This window comes from Aquila chrysaetos, chromosome 18 (genome assembly GCF_900496995.4).
Source record: "Aquila chrysaetos chrysaetos chromosome 18, bAquChr1.4, whole genome shotgun sequence".
NCBI lineage: Eukaryota > Metazoa > Chordata > Aves > Accipitriformes > Accipitridae > Aquila > Aquila chrysaetos.
The window spans coordinates 4,776,451-4,794,780 of NC_044021.1; the positions used below are offsets into that span (position 1 = coordinate 4,776,451).

At 38.1% G+C, this 18,330-nt stretch overlaps 1 protein-coding gene across 2 annotated transcripts in view; it reads right to left on the reverse strand.

Annotated features, from left to right (window-relative positions):
- RETREG1 (reticulophagy regulator 1) overlaps nucleotides 1-18,330 on the reverse strand; it is a 70,818-nt gene that overhangs the window by 25,517 nt on the left and 26,971 nt on the right. Inside the window, exon 1 of one of the 2 annotated variants that reach the window (XM_030041719.1) lies at nucleotides 1,300-1,516. The exons of the other annotated variant lie outside the window; for it this stretch is intronic. Coding sequence (XP_029897579.1) covers nucleotides 1,300-1,334 — 35 coding nt within the window. The 5' untranslated portion in view covers nucleotides 1,335-1,516. Of the gene's footprint in view, nucleotides 1-1,299; nucleotides 1,517-18,330 lie in introns of those variants that run through there. 2 annotated transcript variants of the gene reach the window in all.

The following is an 18,330-nucleotide window of genomic DNA, read 5'->3' on the forward strand; positions in this document are numbered from 1 at the left end:
TACAATTTAACAAACTGGAGATCCAGCTAAACATTTTTAATGAATAGCAATTAACACTTTGGTGGCTATCAGTAACGAGTCAACATTTCCTTAAAAGAAAAAAATGCTACCTACTACTACAATTGCTTTTAATCTATGTCATATATAGGGCACAACTTAGATCCCTGCAAACGGAAATGCGTAGGTGACCCCACCCTTGCAGAGACCCAATTATGCCACCGGGGATCCACTCACCCACACTCATCCCATTAGGTGACCATGCCTGAATATACTGATCTACAACAGACAACCAGAAATGTCTTCTGTATTTCATCTATCTTACAACACCACATTGACATACATATTGGAAAAAACACCCATATAAATGTTCAAAGTTAAATCTAATGAGAAGAAATCAAATCTGAAACCATAATGAAATGCTCACTTCTGATTCTTGTAATTTCTTAAATTTGCCTCTATATTCCAGCATTTTGTTAACTAACTTCTAAAAAAAAAAAAGTTATTTCCACATACATGACCATTTTTCTTTTTTGCAGTATCAAATGTTTCATTAACACCATTTTAGAGCCAACATTTTGATTAGCATCAAGACAGTAAATATTGCAACTATGGAAAGACCATGTGGACTTTAAGAAACCTAGATTATAAACTCTGTCATAGCCAAACATCAGTAACATCTACTTTTAAAATACCTATTTTAAAATCTGTCCATCTAGCTAAATTTAATTAGTGCATTTATTTCATAGGAATGTACTGGATCATATTTGAGAAAATAGTATTTGTTAAATGGTTTACTAAGTTTCAGATCCAACTACTTTCTTCTCCTAACCGCTGGTTTTATGAGCTAATTAAGATAAAAGTTAAACTTCAGAAAGACAGGCATACCTCCAAGGGACACAGTGCCCTATCTCTGAGTAATGAGTTATGGTTCTGTCAGTAATGTGGTTCCCGACTAAACTATTTGCGTCTCTGACATTTTGAGGCTCGTAAGTTGTCCCATGGTTGGGCAAAGTGACTAGGTAGAAACCACCCAGTATTTTCTTCCCTTCAGCTTTAGTTTAATAAATATATAAGAGCTGTACAATTTAACCTCTATGCAGACATTAAGATCTAGTTCTTCTCTCCTAAGAAGCCTTAGGTTAGCATTAGAGGCAAACCCCTCAACAACTAGAGGATCTGTTACAACGCAGAGAAAACTGATCGCAGGCTGAGAACTCGGGAACGCACGCAGATTAATTACACGAAGCCTCGGTCCATACTGCGCTGCACGAGGCGGCCATCACAATCAACGTACAGTACCTTTCATCCTGTCCCAGATCCTCACTGTCTGGCATTTCAGATGTAAAAAGGAATTATCTCTCTCGCTACCAATCTAGATAATCCAGGCAACGATCTTCTAGTCTGTTTTGTGTTTTAGAAGCGACAACCCGGGCAACTGTCCTGTTTGCTGCCGCGAAGAGCGCTCCTTGCTCAGAGAGCAAATGTTTTTACAAGACATCCTAAGTGCCTGCTGCTCTTGAATGAAGTTCAGAGCGTTGGGCTTTGATTGGCCAAAACTATAAATAAACAAGTCGTGACTCACCTCTCACACTATGACAGGGTGTTTAGTAGCAAGCACAGCCAAAAGCAAAACAGGTTTGTTGTTTTTTTTTTTCTCCTGGTCATGTGAGGGAGAATCACCACCCAGTTAGTACATTTTATTTTTCTGCTTCCACTGGAAATCTTCCTCAACGTCTCCTTTTTTTCTCAGGTGTAACTGAGCAGCAGTGTAGAAGACACAAACTTTAAAGTAACATGCTTAAAAATATAAAAGCCGAGAGCTTACTCTAACTGTAAAAATATCCTTTTTATCCTCCCCACAAAGCATCAGTCACAAGCAGTCAGAAGCAGCAAAATTATTCTCCACTGACTAAATTCACAGATGAAAAAAAACAAACCCAAAACTTAGCAATTCTTTTAAAATAAGGAAGAGGAAGATGAGTTCTCAGTAAAGATTAATTGCACTGGTTTTAAGTTCTGATTCCAAGCTTGCCTGCCACAAGCAGTCTTAGCTATCACAGGGATACCAGCAAATTGTACTGGAAGAGCCCTCAAAAAGAAAGTATGCCAACAGGAGGAGGTTTTCTGCCAAAATACTTCGAATGACTCTGCGAACAACCTAAGGTGAATTGACAAATTCACTTTCCTCCTACGGCTTTTTGCTGCGTGCATGACAGGAATTCTGTCACTCCAGCTACACCAGCTACGTCTCTATTAATTTTCAACACCCCCACAACCTTATCTGTGCTGATGAAGCTTTGTCGCGCAGCCCGAGACTCCAAGCATCCCATATGTACATTGTTCAGCACATTGCTCAGCACTGTTCCTTCATATGGCTTCCTTTTCCATTAAACAGCTTGACCTATTGCTCTTAATAGATTTTCAAATAAATATTATATCCAGAGATCTTCATGCAGAAATCTTTTTTTCTATGAAAGAATCCAGCAAGATTTAGACCTGCCTCTCCCGCATGAGGTAGTAGGAATTGTCCTGGGGATGTCACATCTTAAAAATAAATGAAAAAAAATAAGCAAAGCTGGAACAAAAGGTATGTGAGATTAAAAAATAAGCACCCCATATCTTTGATTTGGTAAGCTGTATTTGGTGCGTTGTGAGTAATGCATCATTCGCTGGAAAGCTGCTTAACTTCCAAAAGTACAAAGGATTCTATCCTTTCTTCTTGTTTTAATACCAAATGCTTCAAAATGAGTAGCAAGATCTAGATAAAAATTGCAAAAACTCCCCAAACCATATAATCATAGATCTATTACTTTAAATGGCATGATTTATATTTACTATGTGAGTATCTGAATTAATAAAACGATCTCAGGAATTGGTGAGAAAACAAAACGAAACAGGAATGCTGCCTATCTGTGAATGACAACTTCCCGAACTCTTCTCCCAACATTCCAGTTAGTTCCTTTTTCCTTTTCTTAATCTCATCCCATCTTCCGTATCCATACCTTTCCTCAGTCTTTCACAACACACGTTATTCCTGAGGCAGTTTAATCATAGTGGACTTTTAAAACAAAGGAGAGCGAAGTAAAAAAATGAATAAAGTCCTATGTCTAAATTATGCAAAGGAATATATAAATATGTTTTAGAAAACATCCCGCCCTACTCAACAGAGACATTCCATGGTCACTTATACCTGCATATTTCAATATCATCTGCTCTTCTTTCTTCTTTTCTTTTTCTACTTCTGATAGTTACAGGTGAAATAATTAGAGCTGAATTTCCTTCAAGCTTACCCTGAAGCAACGGAGCTGCTAAATTCAAAAATCTTAATTAATAAAATGGTTTTGTGTGACAGCTTCATTTTCAGATTAAAATCCTGAAGTCCTCTAATTAGGAAAAGAATCAAAAGAAATAGCTGAAATATGCAAACGCACAAAAGCATCATTAAAAATTTAAATGTAGCATCAAAAATGAAAGCAAGCAAAACTAAACCCCTTGTGCGATTTGAGTTGCTTTTGCTTGTTTACATGCATTGCAATATAGTCTTACAGAGCCACACGTATTTACTATGAAAAACGCCTTTTACAAAATACTGCTTTTTAATGCATTTGATGATCACACTCGGCAGCTGAAAAGCTCTCAGTATCATGTCTATCCCTGTATTTCAGTCTTGGGACTCGATGTACTCCAAACTCTTCCAGTATGACTTTGGACTGTTCATTTCTTTGTCACGCTCTGTACACAATGCTTGCTGCTACAGCAGAAAAATGGTTCACTGTTTCCTTTTGCAATTCCTTAGGTCTCTTCCCCAGCCCTCCGTGAGGTAAGGAGGGTAATATCACCTTACTTATTGATAAGCGAGTCCTGGAAAGATTAGGTTCAAAAGTGTCTACTGAGTGAGTACCTAACTGAAATGTCAAGGACCTGTTAACTTAGGAGTAGAGCATTTATAAAACACTTCAATGCTCAAAGGCAAGTTTCTACTGATATCACTGCTCATCATTTTTGCAAATCAGACTTCAGAACAGCATAAGCGCATAATTAGCCGAACTGCAATCACACTAAAGTATTTTGCTATCACAAAGAAGACTTATCTAGAAAATTCATCTCAATTTTTTAATCATTCTGAATTCTTCCGCACCGAGGGAATTAGAGCTCGTAGTGGCCCATCTGGAGGTTTCCAGCAGATCGGGCTCCAGACTATTTCACAGCCGCACGAGATGGAACGACCTCTCCAAGTGCACTGGGGTGGAACAGCAGCAGGTGAGCAGAAGTACTGTACTGAATCAGGCCAAAGGGCTTCTGGCATCTCCTACTGTGTCCAAAGGCGCAGCCTAGGGAAAAATGCATTGCTGCCTTCTCCAAATACTCAGTCTTCCAGACTCCAGCTTGTGGCTCATGGGTTTCCTGAACCAGCAGTGATGTCTGTATTTTTAGCTCCGAGTGGATTTCCATCCTGTGATAGCATCTGTAACATCTTGCGGCAAGGACTTCGGCAGCTTAACTACATACTGTCTGAAAACAAAAAACCCAACCAAACCCCACCCTGTTCGCTCTGATCTAGCCACTTCAACTGATGCCTAGGAAGTCTTATACTGGAACAGGTAGATGACAGTTCTCTCTCTTCAGCTTTTCACAGCTATTAATCATTTTTGCAGACCGTTATCATATCCCTTTTGATGGGACTGCAGAATTGAAAGGTGGAGCCACCTACAAAAGAGCTCGCCCGGTATTAGAATTGCTAAAAATCAGTTTTAAACTTTTTCAACATGGAAAACTCAAAGTGACTAGAAATGACAGAACTGAGGAAGGAAAAACTCTTTCCTTACCCGTGTCATTTTTCAGGGAGGTTCTTACTTCCTTGCTTAGTTGCGGCAAACGCTAAAACTTTTTAAATCGCCAATTGGTCAATCCTCTCTGTCCTTTGTAAGTTCCTTCTTGCCATGTCCGAGGCCTCACCTCACATGACTAATCCCTGCTCCTCTCAACAACCTCTTTGCCTGAGCTGCTATCTTCCAGCCTTGCTATGTCTCTCTCACTTCTCGCATCCAGCGTTTTCTGAAATTTTCCTCCCTTTGGCTCCATTGGTTCCTCCACAGAAGGAGCAACCCCTTCCTGCTAGCCCCGTTACTTCCGAAAGGAACACGAACGCACTTGACTTTGTAATCAAAAGGAGAAAGATACTATCAATTATGTTCTGCTCTTGCTCAGCTTATTCAGCTTTAAAAGCCCTGTTTTGCTCATGTTTCACGCATGTGAGCTGTTGCATGCCCTCAAACATCCTGGCTGTTCTTTTCCAAACTCTTCCTACAGTCACTATAACCAATTTAGGGTGGGAGAGACCAGAAATGTACACCATTATTCCCAGTGAGGGCAAACTATTGATTTACACATTTTGACCCTTTTTGTGAGTTGTTCCTCACGCTCTGTTGGCCCTCAGCTTTCCACAGTACCCAGTGGTCTTCATTTTATTTCGATAACTTTAAGACACACAGCTTTCCACAGTACCCAGTGGTCTTCATTTTATTTCGATAACTTTAAGAATCAATCCTTCTTACTTCTGTTCATCTCCATTACCCTGTTCTTCAACTAAACAGACTTCTTCTAGACCTTTCTCAAAACTTCCTTGACAGCTGGTAAGTAACAGCTCTCTTTACCGTCAGGTATTAAGATACCCTAAAAGATGTGCTGGCACACAGATTGAATGCCAGCCTGACAATATTGCTTCGTCAGGGAATCTCACCAGTTTTGCTCTTGATGAGTACAGATTTGGACTGAACATGTATCATAATCACCAAGTAAATGGCCTTCCTCCCAAACTGTATAGACATCTATGTGAAATTTTCCTTTTACAGGCAGGCACCGAAGACTTCAGAGGAAGTCATCAGCAAAAGAAGGAAAATAAAAGCTATATTCTTGCCAGAGACAAGGAAGCAGCCTTACTGAGTAGCTGAGAGGATCGGAAATAGTGTCGGATCCACTGTTTTACATACTCAGATACTGAAGATGCTCAGGGGCTTTAGCAGCGGGGAGAAAGGCAGCGTGCTGTCCATCTGCAAGAGTGCAAGGGGGATGATCTGGCACTGCGTGGTAGATTATGTACCCCACCCAGTCTGCAAGCTTTCGAAGATTTTAATTAGTCAGCCTGTGGCACGCTTTAGCTGGTCAACCAGCTCCAGAACTAGTCACAATCGCTGCCGCCGTCTATGTCTCTCCTCCTCTAAAAGGAGAGTAAGACGGTGCTTTCAATGTATAACACTGTTCTAATTATTCAGCTATGAATGAGCCACATTCTAATAATGTGGATGAAAAAAATAATGAACACCATACTATGCACTTAGAGAGATCCTAAAAAACCTCACCTGTCTCATAGCAAAAACTCACGCTCCAAAAAGAACATCTAGTTTAGTTCATATTTCCAGAAGGAATGGGCCATCCAGCATTTTACTTTTTGTGGACCATTTATGCTGACATTATTTTCAGCAAGGGCATGTGTTTAAAAATTACCATCATTGTCAAAGGCATGTTTAGGATTAAAACTAATTTGAAATGCATGTTTCTGCTACTGAAAAAAATCATATTAATAAAATACATAAAGTCCCCAAAATGGAATATTTTCCCCCCCTTTTTCAATATAGAAAACTGAATATATTGGTCACATTTGTGCGTGTGCAGGCATGTGTACGTTTATGTATTTATAAGCACACCCACATGAAAGGATACGTTTTACTGTATTTCATCAATTTCAAGTGCACACCCAATTTTCCCATATTTTCAACATCCAAATTTGCTGAATGATGCCTGTTCCAATTCTTTCTGACTAGGTAAAGCAGACTTCAAATTGCAAATGCTTATTATATTTACTTAACTTTGAGATCCCTTCATATGCTGTAAGATATATACAGGAGGCTTGTTTTAGAAGAGAGGAAGCCTTTCATACAAGCATAAATGAAAAATCATCAAGATAGACCTGCTGAACATGCTCAGTTCTTTGCTGAACATGCTCAGTTCTTTGCTGGAGTGTTATAACAGGTATAACCTCAACCTGGTAAGCAGTGCACTAAAAAAAAACTTAAGACACCTATTACACACAAAATACAGTTTTGTATTTATCTGTACTTAGGACTAGGAATGGCAAAAAAAAAAATTAAAAAAAATAAAAATCTTTCAACAGTCAAAGACCAATGAAAGCAAACAAAATAAGTGCTCAGGAAAATTTTTCTCTCTTCATGGAATCCTGCATATTATGCAGGATTCTTCTTTGTACCTGGATGAAGTAACTAATTGTTAAAACATTTTTTAAATCACAAGCTGCATATTAAGAACACCCCCTCCCCAGCATTCAGTTTTGACATAAGAAAAGTAATGCAACATTCAAAAAGCTAAACAAGATATCACATGCAAGAAATATTTACTTGGCAGAACAAAGCACATGAATATGTAGTTTTAAAGAATCATAAAATATTGAGTATGAAAGCAAACTGACTATCAACAGACACCAAAACCTGATTTGTATCAGCAACAATTAATTGTCACTGTGAGGTTTTTGTGTTTCATCATAAAGCACGCATAATAACACACCATGGTGCATGACAGTATTTCCAAGTTTTCGAACACAGGCAGAAAGAAGAGTTAAAGGAAGTAAGAGACACTTCAACTGCAGTTTAAAAAGCAAATTACTACATTTTAGTCATGTGAAGATAGCGTATCTTCCTCTGGTACAAATATGATAGGTCATGCTGGATTTGTGTGACAAACAGAGAAGAGCTGGAGACAGGGCTGTAGAAGGTCTTACCACTAAGGGTGAAAATCTCAAGTGCTCTGGGACTTTTTGGCCATGGGATCCTGTTAAACAGCTATAAAAGAAACAGATTTTGGAGGGACAAAAAAACAGGTAATACATCACCTAGCAATGATCTGAGCAATTTCTAAAGATAACTGAATATTTTTCCAAATTTTTGAAGAGACACTTTACATACCGTTTCATGAAATTACTTTGTTTACTATACCACATTCCCTATTTACCCTAAGACCTACAAAGGTACTTATGTACCAGTTAATCTCTAATCATGATCTGTAATTCAGTAAAGTCACATTAAAATGCAAAATTTTTTCCTAGGCACACATGCTACTCAAACCTGCCCCTCTACCTGTGTCTTTCGGTTTGTAGCAATCTGAATCTGTTTCTTCTCAGCAATTGGTTTCTTCCCCCACTGAAAAGAGATGAACTATATGAAAGGCAGACCAAATAGCAAGACAATGAAATCAGCTTGCATTGAACAAATTGGTCAAAAGATTAAAAATAGTTAATAATGCATGAAGACTTTAAAATATTTTTCAAAAATGTTGATACAAAGAGCTAAAGCACAAACCTGAGAAGTGTGTTGTGTTTTCTAATGTAAGTATGAAACACAGCACAAAACAATGCAAGAAAAGCAGACTGCCAGCAAGCTACCAAGAAAATGAGAATATTTAGAAGACAATTCTGTATGTAATTCAATTAAGAACATAAGATGTCACTCAGCTACATAGAATCTCTAAGATAATTAGGACACTCAGAGCCACATACTGACAATCCCTGTATCTAAAAGATTTTGCTGGTATGCTCACAGTTTGCTAAGACAACCCACTATTACTTTGATGCTGCTATCATCCTATGAAGAAGAGGATATGAGCCAGTTTTTTGCCTAATCATGTAATTTATTCTTTGGCGCAATGTAAGAAAACCAACTTATAAACTTCTTATCTATTTGTTGGTTTACTGTGTGACAGGAAATAAAATCTCTACTGTTTAATATGCGTGACGGTAAAATTACAATCATATTCTCTCCCTTTAAAAAGAGCTTTTTTCATTAGAATTGTCTTTACTCAGTCTCACTGTAGAAGTTTATAAAACCATGCAACTGTGACATAAAAAAATAATGTGACTCAGTTTCAAGGCCATATTTTTATCTGATGGAGCAACTAGTAATTTGTATGCTACCTGTCAGTACTTTCCACCTCCAACACATGTAACAACACATTAGCAAATCTGATATATTATCATGAAAGCAATGAAATGCAAATTTATATAAGCAAAGTTTAAAGTATTTACAAACTAAAACAGCTCAGGGAGAAAAAAGCCAGAGAGCACACCATTTTAGAAGGCACATATTTGTGTACGCTGATCAACCGGTTTGTTTTAAAAAAAAAAAAAAAAATCCCCTCACCACAGTTCATGTTACCGTTTAATCTCACTTTATAGTTCTACCAGTTGGAAGGAGAAAACAGACATATAACCTCGTTAAACGCCAACATCAAAACTTAAAGAAAACAGCCCTACATAATATCACAGGCAACAACGTAGAAGGGTAAGATAGGTAATAATGAGAAATAGCAGCAAGAAATACATTACACAAAGCAATGGTGTGCTTCACACCACGACGATTCATACGCGTACACAACTGCAGACTAGATAGGAAGGTTCATTCTGAGATGCACTGATGAAAACAAAACTAACTTTATCCTGGAGTGACCGGTGTGCCCCATTTCTTACCAGAGTTTCTCCAGAGTAAATACTTGTCAAACCACAACCATTTCTGCTCTTTTAACACCCAGCCCTCTGTGAAACAACTGCAAATTTGAAGCTACGGAGCCCAATGAACCACAGAAAAGGCAAGGGGACAGCCAAGACTGCACAAGAGAACTCAACCCCCTCCCGCAATCACACCTACCCCCCAAAAAACCTACACAGTTGAATGGCTCTTGGGCTAACGCAAGCCAAGAAGGGTTCAGAGCAGGAACGATGCTCAATGAAGACCTGCAGCTTAACCCGCCTGTCATCGAGGGCACAGGCAGAGCTGTGATTTAGAGGAATCCCCTGAACTGGCTGGGCGAGCGCTGCCAGAACACTCAGCCACAAGTGCTGAGACCCGATAACCTTCGCCCTGCCTCGAGAAGATGGTAATCCGGGTGACATTTTGCTGAGAGGCTCACAGCACTACCGGGAAGCCAAATTAACTTCAGTTATCTAGACTTTTGTCTCAAAGTATGGAAGACATAAATTTTCCTCTTCCTGTTCTGTTACTACTGATTTTTATTTCAGTTCAACCCATTTCATTTCACAAAGTGGTTTAGAACACATGTATAGAACACCTTGTTTTGCACGACACAATAGCAGCTCCTATCACCCTTACAACTTCCCTTCCCCTCATGTTTTACAGACATATAAAGTTTTCTAAAGAAATCTTTTTGTTAAGCTGTAGGAAAGACACTTCAACAGTACATTCTGCTGCCAGAAGACTGAAAAATTAAGCTTTTAATTTAGAAGTTACCTATTCATACATGTGTTCTATCTATATAAACCTGCAAAATGCATATTTTATCACAGCTTTTGCCATTTCCTTCGGAGTCTTGATCTCCAAGATACCTATGAGAAAGCATCCTTTGCTTTGAAAAACCTTCTCTGCTGATATACAGATCACAGAATCAGAGTATCTCAAGTTGGAAGGGACCCATAAGGATCATTGAGTCCAACTCCCTGGATGTTCCTACAGAGGAGGCAAGTAGAAGGGTGAAAAAATAACACACAAACTTTTACTTTAGTCCAGTGAGGTGAGTGTTTCTTATTTAAAAAAAAAAAAAAAAAAAAGAAAAAAAAAAAAAGACTTTATTTGGGAAATATTTGGAGCACTTTAAATATATAATTTTTCAACTACTTTTCACGTATCCTGCACTTCTCTCCACCTCATTTCAGTGATTGACAAAGAAAGCCCCAGAAGACTAATTTCCATATGCTAAAATTATTCTTTACCAAAAAAAGCCTCTTTAGTATGTTTTTTGTCTGATTACTGATTGATGAAATAAGTATTTTCCAAGGTACATCTGGAAGGGTTTTGAACAAGGTTTTTGAAACTTTAACAAAAAATTCTGTTTACGTGTCCTTTTCAGAAACTTCTTTGTATTTCTATTTATCATCGAATTAAGGAGTTTTCAGCTGAATTCCCACATTTTGAGACTTTGATTAGAATACAAAATATCTAATTCAGCTAACAAGTTAGGACCGAAGTTGCCAAGCTACGCATCCTAGGAAAATTGTCTGCTTATGGTGAACTCACAATGGAAACAGTTCTGTTCCTGTACAGCCCTGACGTGAGAACTTCATACAATAATTGTTCAGACACATTTAGAGTCTTTGCTATCAACACGCAAGACAACAGCCTTACATCTTTTGGTGTCTGTTTGCGTTCTAAGAAAACATATACGTGCATTCAGCTAAAAGTTCTTAAAAATGTTTAGAACAATATTTTTTTAAAGATCAGACGTGCAACCTCAGATATTGCTGCTCTGATTGATTTTATTACTCTGATCTCATGCCTAAATGCATAAAAGCAAGTTCTTAAGGTATACGTTGACCCTGCAACTTCCATAGGATGTGGTGGTAGCAACAGACAGACAGTCTAGAATTTGGCAACAGTTATCTCACATGCCCTTCTGCGATTTCTCAGACTTTAACGACATACAGAAATGCAGAAATAAATAGATGTATTTATTTTAGTCTTACTGTGTCGCTTAAGTGAATAAAAAGTCAATGCTTGTAACGCTTTTAACAAGAACAGCTATACTGGGTCAGCCAAAACTCCATCTAGCCCTGTGCCCTGTCTTCAACAGCTGCCAAAACTGAATACCTAGGGATACCTAAGCAACAGAGTAAGAACACAGGAAAATACATAATGGTACCTCTATAAAGTACAATACAGCCTCCAACAATCTGCAACTTAGGGACTTTCAAAGCCAGAGGTGGTGATTTTTTATTTAATAGCCTTCAATTAATTTTCTTCAAGGAACTGTCCTGTAATTTCTATTTTTAATCCACATACAGTTCTAACATTCACAACAATCCCGTGTCAAGGATTTCTAAAGCTTAATTACATCATTTTATTTTTCCTCAGCCTGCTGCCTGCTATTTTGATGCCTCCTCATTCCAACAGCATGAGAGAGAAGACATGTTCCTTGTGGCATCTTAGAGACCTCTATTACATTTCCCCTTAATTAGTCCTTTTCTCTTTTGAAAAGTCCTACCTCATTTACTTGTTCTTTATATGGAAATAGTTCCGTATATTTGCTCTACCTTGTTGCTCTACTCTGGACTTTTTTTCTCCTGTATCTTTCTCTGGGAGGTAGCAGATCAGAACCACCCACAGTATTCAGGATGTGGACATACAGCACATTTCTAAGAGTGGCATGTGGCTGTGCTTACTTTTGTCCTGTATGTCTTTCACTGACGCTTAACAGTAGATTTAGTCTGTTGATCAATGCTGGTTTGGTGAGACCACATCTTACTCATGAGTGGTTACAGTCACCTTGGGACACTATTATTTTATATGTGAATTTAGGACTGCTATTCTTGCGTAACTTTACAGTTACCTACACTGAATTTCATATGCTATTTTACTGTGAAAGAATCCTGTAAAGGATCTTCTGAAATTCTTCACAGTCGGTCCTTGTCTTCATTGCCTTGAATAATTTGGTCCCTCCAGCAGGCCTGGCCATCCCACTATTCACTGTGTTTTCAGGATCACTTACGAGTACGTTTATCAGAATGGTTCCAGCACACACTGCTGCAGGATGCATTCTCTGACCTTCCATTAAGACGAAGGCTAGCCATTTACTCTCGCTGCTGTTCTCTATAATCCATCTGGTTTTTTTATTCATGGGATGATCTTCTCTCATATTGCAGAGTTACTTATTTGCTTTTAGCTAATGCCTTTTGGAAATCCAAATGGACTACATCAATCTCTACTCAGCATTCTGTCACAGTATCTTCCTGCCTGAAATTTTTAATACAGACTTTTAAAGTTAATATTTTACTTTTAAAGTATTTAAAAAAATATTTCTACTACTTTCATATTGTATATTTTTATATTTGCCATGAAATTCTCCAAAGCATTACCTCACACAATGAACTGACCTACAGGAACGTCAATGGCCACAGCTACGTCAGAGATCTATTAATTGTACCACCAATCCAAGCACTCGGTAAAAAAAGGCTGAACTTTTGAAAGAGTATCATTCTCCTCATATCAAATCTAAGCTAGGAAAAGGAAGCGTGTGTCATATGGTGGTGGGACCACAACATTCACGTGGGCTTGACAGAACTTTTGTGGTTTTGTGCTACAGTGAATATTTATCTCTGAAAATTTTTATTAAACTGGTCTCCTGAATATGTCTGATCACCTGTATTCAAAGAGTGGGGAAACTAGCAGAGCATGAAAAACATAATGAGCATAGGCTACCCTCTATTTTCCTCAGTGTAAAAATAAAAGATGTGTAGCTTTATAGAGCTGATTTCCAGTGTTATTTATACTCTAAACCATCTTGGAATATTAACCAAAAGATTTAAGTCATGAAATATATTTCAATAGGTAAACATGCAACATCTCTTCTGCTAGTAAGAAAAAAGAAAAAAAAAAAGGAGACTCAGGGAAGGAATATCATGAAGTTTGTTTCAAAACAGCTGAGCTGTTTTACTCAACTGTATGTCGAAACGCCTAAAAGAATATAATATGTTATTCTGCTGATAGGCTCACATGCTTCAACAAAACTGTGTGCCAGGACATTCCTTACTAAATTAGTGACTAATCAGATGTTGTGCTGGGAAACACACCCTCACGTGTTACAATGACCCAGGCGCCGGCAACATTAAAAAAAAAAAAAAAAAAGGGACTACAACTATACGTTCTCATGCCCCCTGTAAATAACTTCCATCGTGCGTTTTGTAATCTAATGCTTGCATTTGGCAAACCAGATGCAATTAAAGGTCAAAACCCAACTACTATAAAAACTCAACTCTACTTACTCTGATCTTTCTCCTGACTATCACCGTTGTAAAGATTCCAAGCAATGACATCCTCTTCCTTCCATAGCAATAACTAGTATATATTTATAACTAACTGGTTTCATTAATCATAAATGTTCCTTGCTTCTTTAAGTTCTCAAATAACCGAAATTGCTTTCTTTTTCCTTCTTATTACCCTCAAATTTCCAATATGCTTTATAAATTGTTTAGAATTTGAAAACTTGACAGGAATTAACTCAACAGGTTGTTAGGAGATCTGCGCATATTTTCTCCTTGTGAAAAACAGCATTTTTACGAAACTGAAAATGTAATTGCTATATTTTTACTGGATACAGGGGGCATATTGCATATGGAAAACTGTGTAGCACTACAGAATTTCCAGCCTTCGTTCTTGTTGGTGAGATATAAGACAGTACAAAATATTATTTAAATAATTCAGTTTCTCAAACCACATATAATAGTACAGAAGAGCAAGCTTTTTAATCAGAGAAAACAGATACCGATTCAACGATGGGCTTCAGGTTCTAGAAACCTTTGCATTATCTGCAGAATGGCCTGAAAGCTGCTCTCACGATGCTGAAATCAATGCTTAGGGACAACTGGCCCCAGAACCATTTCTTTACATCATGTATATATATTCTCGTAATCAGATTGATGCCAATTTGTGCGGCAAGAAAAAAAAAATGTGACTGGCAAAAACTGTGACAAGCAATCATGGAAATTGGGAGACAAATGCCTCTGATAAATATACCTATGGCAGGTTTGGGTATTTGATTCAGTAACTTTTTCATGTGGAACAAACCCTATTCTTCTCCTCAAAATAATAAAATAACAAAAGCAGCATTTCTGCCTACAAGAAACAGATAATACAGACCAATATTAAAAGGGGAAGAAAGCTGTTTGTACTTGCAGGAGAAAAACATCTTTTTCACATTTTTGGGTTTGGCATAAGCCATACCATTTGCATTTCATCCAGTCTTTAGTGATAATACGAAAATACAGTATATGGTTAAGTTTGCTACCTGTTTTTATGGAGTTTTTTTATCAAATATGATTTGACTTGTGTTTAAGAAAAGCAATTCCAAAATGAAACAGCCCCCTTTTTTTTCTTAATCCTAAAAGCAGTCTCTCTATTTAAAGTAACACTGGGGGCTCCCTGAATGCTATAGTTTATAAATACCCTTTAAGATGACAAGTCAAATGACTTCAGGATTGTAAGTTATCTCTCACAGTTGTTCAACTGTTAAAATGGAAAGCGGTAAGAATAGAATAAAAATACCCATGGTGAAAATGTTACATGTGCAATGGAATAAACATAGGCAATAGGACACATGACCATTTTAACATTAATCTTTCCACTTAAATTTACTCTCTACCCTTTAAAAAGGTCAGTTTTGCGAACTTGTCTCCTGATGAGCAATTTGAGGTCTGTCATTCTGTTCAAAGTTCCACACTGATCAGAAATGCAGTCTTCCTCTACTCGTGTTCTGTCTGGTACTTGTTGCAATGATATTCTGCTGGTTTGGGCATTAATAATAATCTGACGCAACCCACCTAATTATATAATAAAGAACATTTTAAAATACATACAAAAGGTGAAAAATATGAACATTACATTTGCAAGCAGAACAAATCTCTGAGGCAGGCAAACATACCCAACAGCTCTGTGGCAATCAAACAGGCTGTTCCTGGACTAGGCAGCAGTTAAGTTTATTGTATGGTATAACCCTACAAAGAGTTACAAAAAGGATGTTTTGACTGTATGTCAGTTTTCTGTTCTGTTTAACAGGGCTTGGTACCTTGCTATTCTAGAAAAGTACTACTGCTTGTCAACCAGTTCAAGATACAACAATATGCAGCTAAGGTCTACATGTCTAGACGTTATTACTAAGTCTGCCTAAGCTCTTTGAAATCTTTTAACTAGAAGATAGCCTTGCTAACTCTGTGATCCCTAATATCCCTAAAAAGAAGGATATTCTTTACAAGGAACTGACTTTTTCCAGTTTGTGCTGTCTGCAAAGCCTTGGAATACAGTACCTCCACTTGAAAATAAGGAATTAAAGATTGCACTCCAACCAGTAACCTAGTTGTTAGTGTACTGATAGGCAGCTACTCCTGCATAGTCACAGCTACAAATTGCCAGACATTTGACATGGATTCCCTCCATAAATTAGAAAATCCCAGAACACCGAACTTGTTCAAAAGTCTTTATGGATTAGGGATAAATATACGGGGTGAGGGCTGACAGAGGCAAGGAGTGACGAGCTCTTCTGTTCAGAATGATGCAGCTGCATCCAAGTCTTCGCCTTTCCCTGTCTGAGCTGGGTAGGAAGGCTTTTGCTACCCTTCAAGAGGCAGTTCATAATTTAAGCCTAAGTTCAACACGTGAGTTGAAGCACACCTGTCTAAGAATGAACATTACTTTTTGGCTGACATTTTGTAAGAGTACATCCAAATCTTTTGGATCCTTCAACTGGAAGGATGTTTATCCAGGATATGAGGGGTCTTTGCCACTTTCCCCCACATACACTTTATTCCAAGTTTCACTTTCTTATTGAGGAAATGCCTGTCAATCACATCCTTGGACAGGTTTTCTTATAATGCTATTTAGGCCGGCAGCCAAGGTAAGAGTATACCTTTCTACACCCTGCCTCTGAAGCATGCTATTTATAATAAACACTTTGTAAATATAAACAAGTCAAAAAAAGAAACAAAGCAAGGGCTTTATACTGAAAGTGCAGTAATACTCAGAACTGACAGCGATACATAAAGTGTGCCTGCCCGTAGCTGACAATTTCCAAGCAGCTTTGAAAAATAAATAGGGAAAGAGTAACAGATGCTGTGGTTAGCATGAGAAAGCTGATCTGCTGAAAAGGGGTCAGAGAACAACATTTTCTTAGATTCAGGAGGTACCTAAATATTGTCCCTTTTAATTCATTCTGTCTTGCACCCCACAACAAGCAAGGATTAATTGCTTGCTTCAAGAGGCGTCCCTGAAGACAGACAAAGTGATCTGAGATGCATGGTACCAGCACAATTCCTCTGCAGTTTTCCAGATATAGTTTTTCTATAGAGATGTTCACGGGCTTAAGAAATCAACCCACGAAGATGGGATAGACGACTACTTTAAGAGAAGCTTGTAGCTTTCATTGTATGTCCAAAGTGTGGCCCACAACTCAACACGGAAGACAGTATGTTTTGTTTTCCCTGTAATTAGACTTCTAAAACTTTCTCTCTGCTGCTGAAAAGTAATGGTGCCAATATTGCTATATCAGTAAGAAGCATGGAAATATTAAGAAGTGAAGGACACCTTGAAACTCCCTTGCTGAAAGCTGGGAAAACTTGGCCAACGGCATGCAACTGCACTGTACAAATCAGCAAATTCAAATGCAGCACCTGCCACGCTTGCTCTTGTCTAACACGGAAGAGTAGATCTAAGAACTTGTTATTGAGATAGTGCAAAGCTGAGAAGGGGACCAGTGGCATGGGAGAGCTCCAGACTAACACTAAGCATTTTTGCTATTTTCTCTTTCTGAATCTCTGGTTCGTTTCTCCACTCACCTCCTCGCTGGAATTTTCTGTATTTGCTTTATCACTTTCCTTTCAACTCCCAGCAGCTTCCAGGAGTTGTTTTGTTTTCTTAGTGCTGGAAACAAGCTGAACTAAAAAGACCAAAACACCTGCAATTCTCTATATCTTGTACTTAATGTTTAGTTAATACTGTGATCAAAAGAAACATTTGATCATTACAATAACCACAGCAATAAAAAAGATGTGAGACAGGCTGGATGATGGTAGGCAGCAGCGGGGAGGTTGCATTTTCTTCCCCAGTGATGATAATACGGGTATTACGTGACATGCCAGTGAGCATGACACAGAGCTATCAGAACTGGGTCAGCTCAGAATTAGCAGTTCTTAGGTTGTTCACAACGTACAAATCCACCTGGCTCTGCTCACAGACACCTTTAACAGAACTGCATTTTTGACACAGAGGATCCAGAAGCAAAACTCTCATGAATAATTGAACAGTGACTGCAGCTCCATACTTCAAAAAATTAATTAAACACAGAATAGAGCTGGCTTTACTGTATGTTGGAAATTGCTGAAGAAAAACTGCCCTATGTTTAAATAAAAAATGACGAACAAAGGCTGTATTTCCATCCTCCCATTATTACGGAGCTAGCATTTTTCAACTGAGTGTAACAGTTAATTTTTACCAGTGAGTAACAAAGGAAATTAATTACTGAGTCACTTTTGCACAGGATGCAGCATACCCTGCAGTTTGCAAAGACTGCACTTATGTCAGGTATTTATTTCACACGTTTAATCATGGATGCAGTGGCTTCACTTGAATAAAAGTTTTTCAAACCTAGTTTATTTAAGTATAGTAAAAATACACATCTCACTGTGCTGGTGCACAGATGACCTTTTTTCCAACATGGAGGCAAACTGGCAAAATCAGAGAATCATTTAGGTTATAAAAGACTTTTAAGATC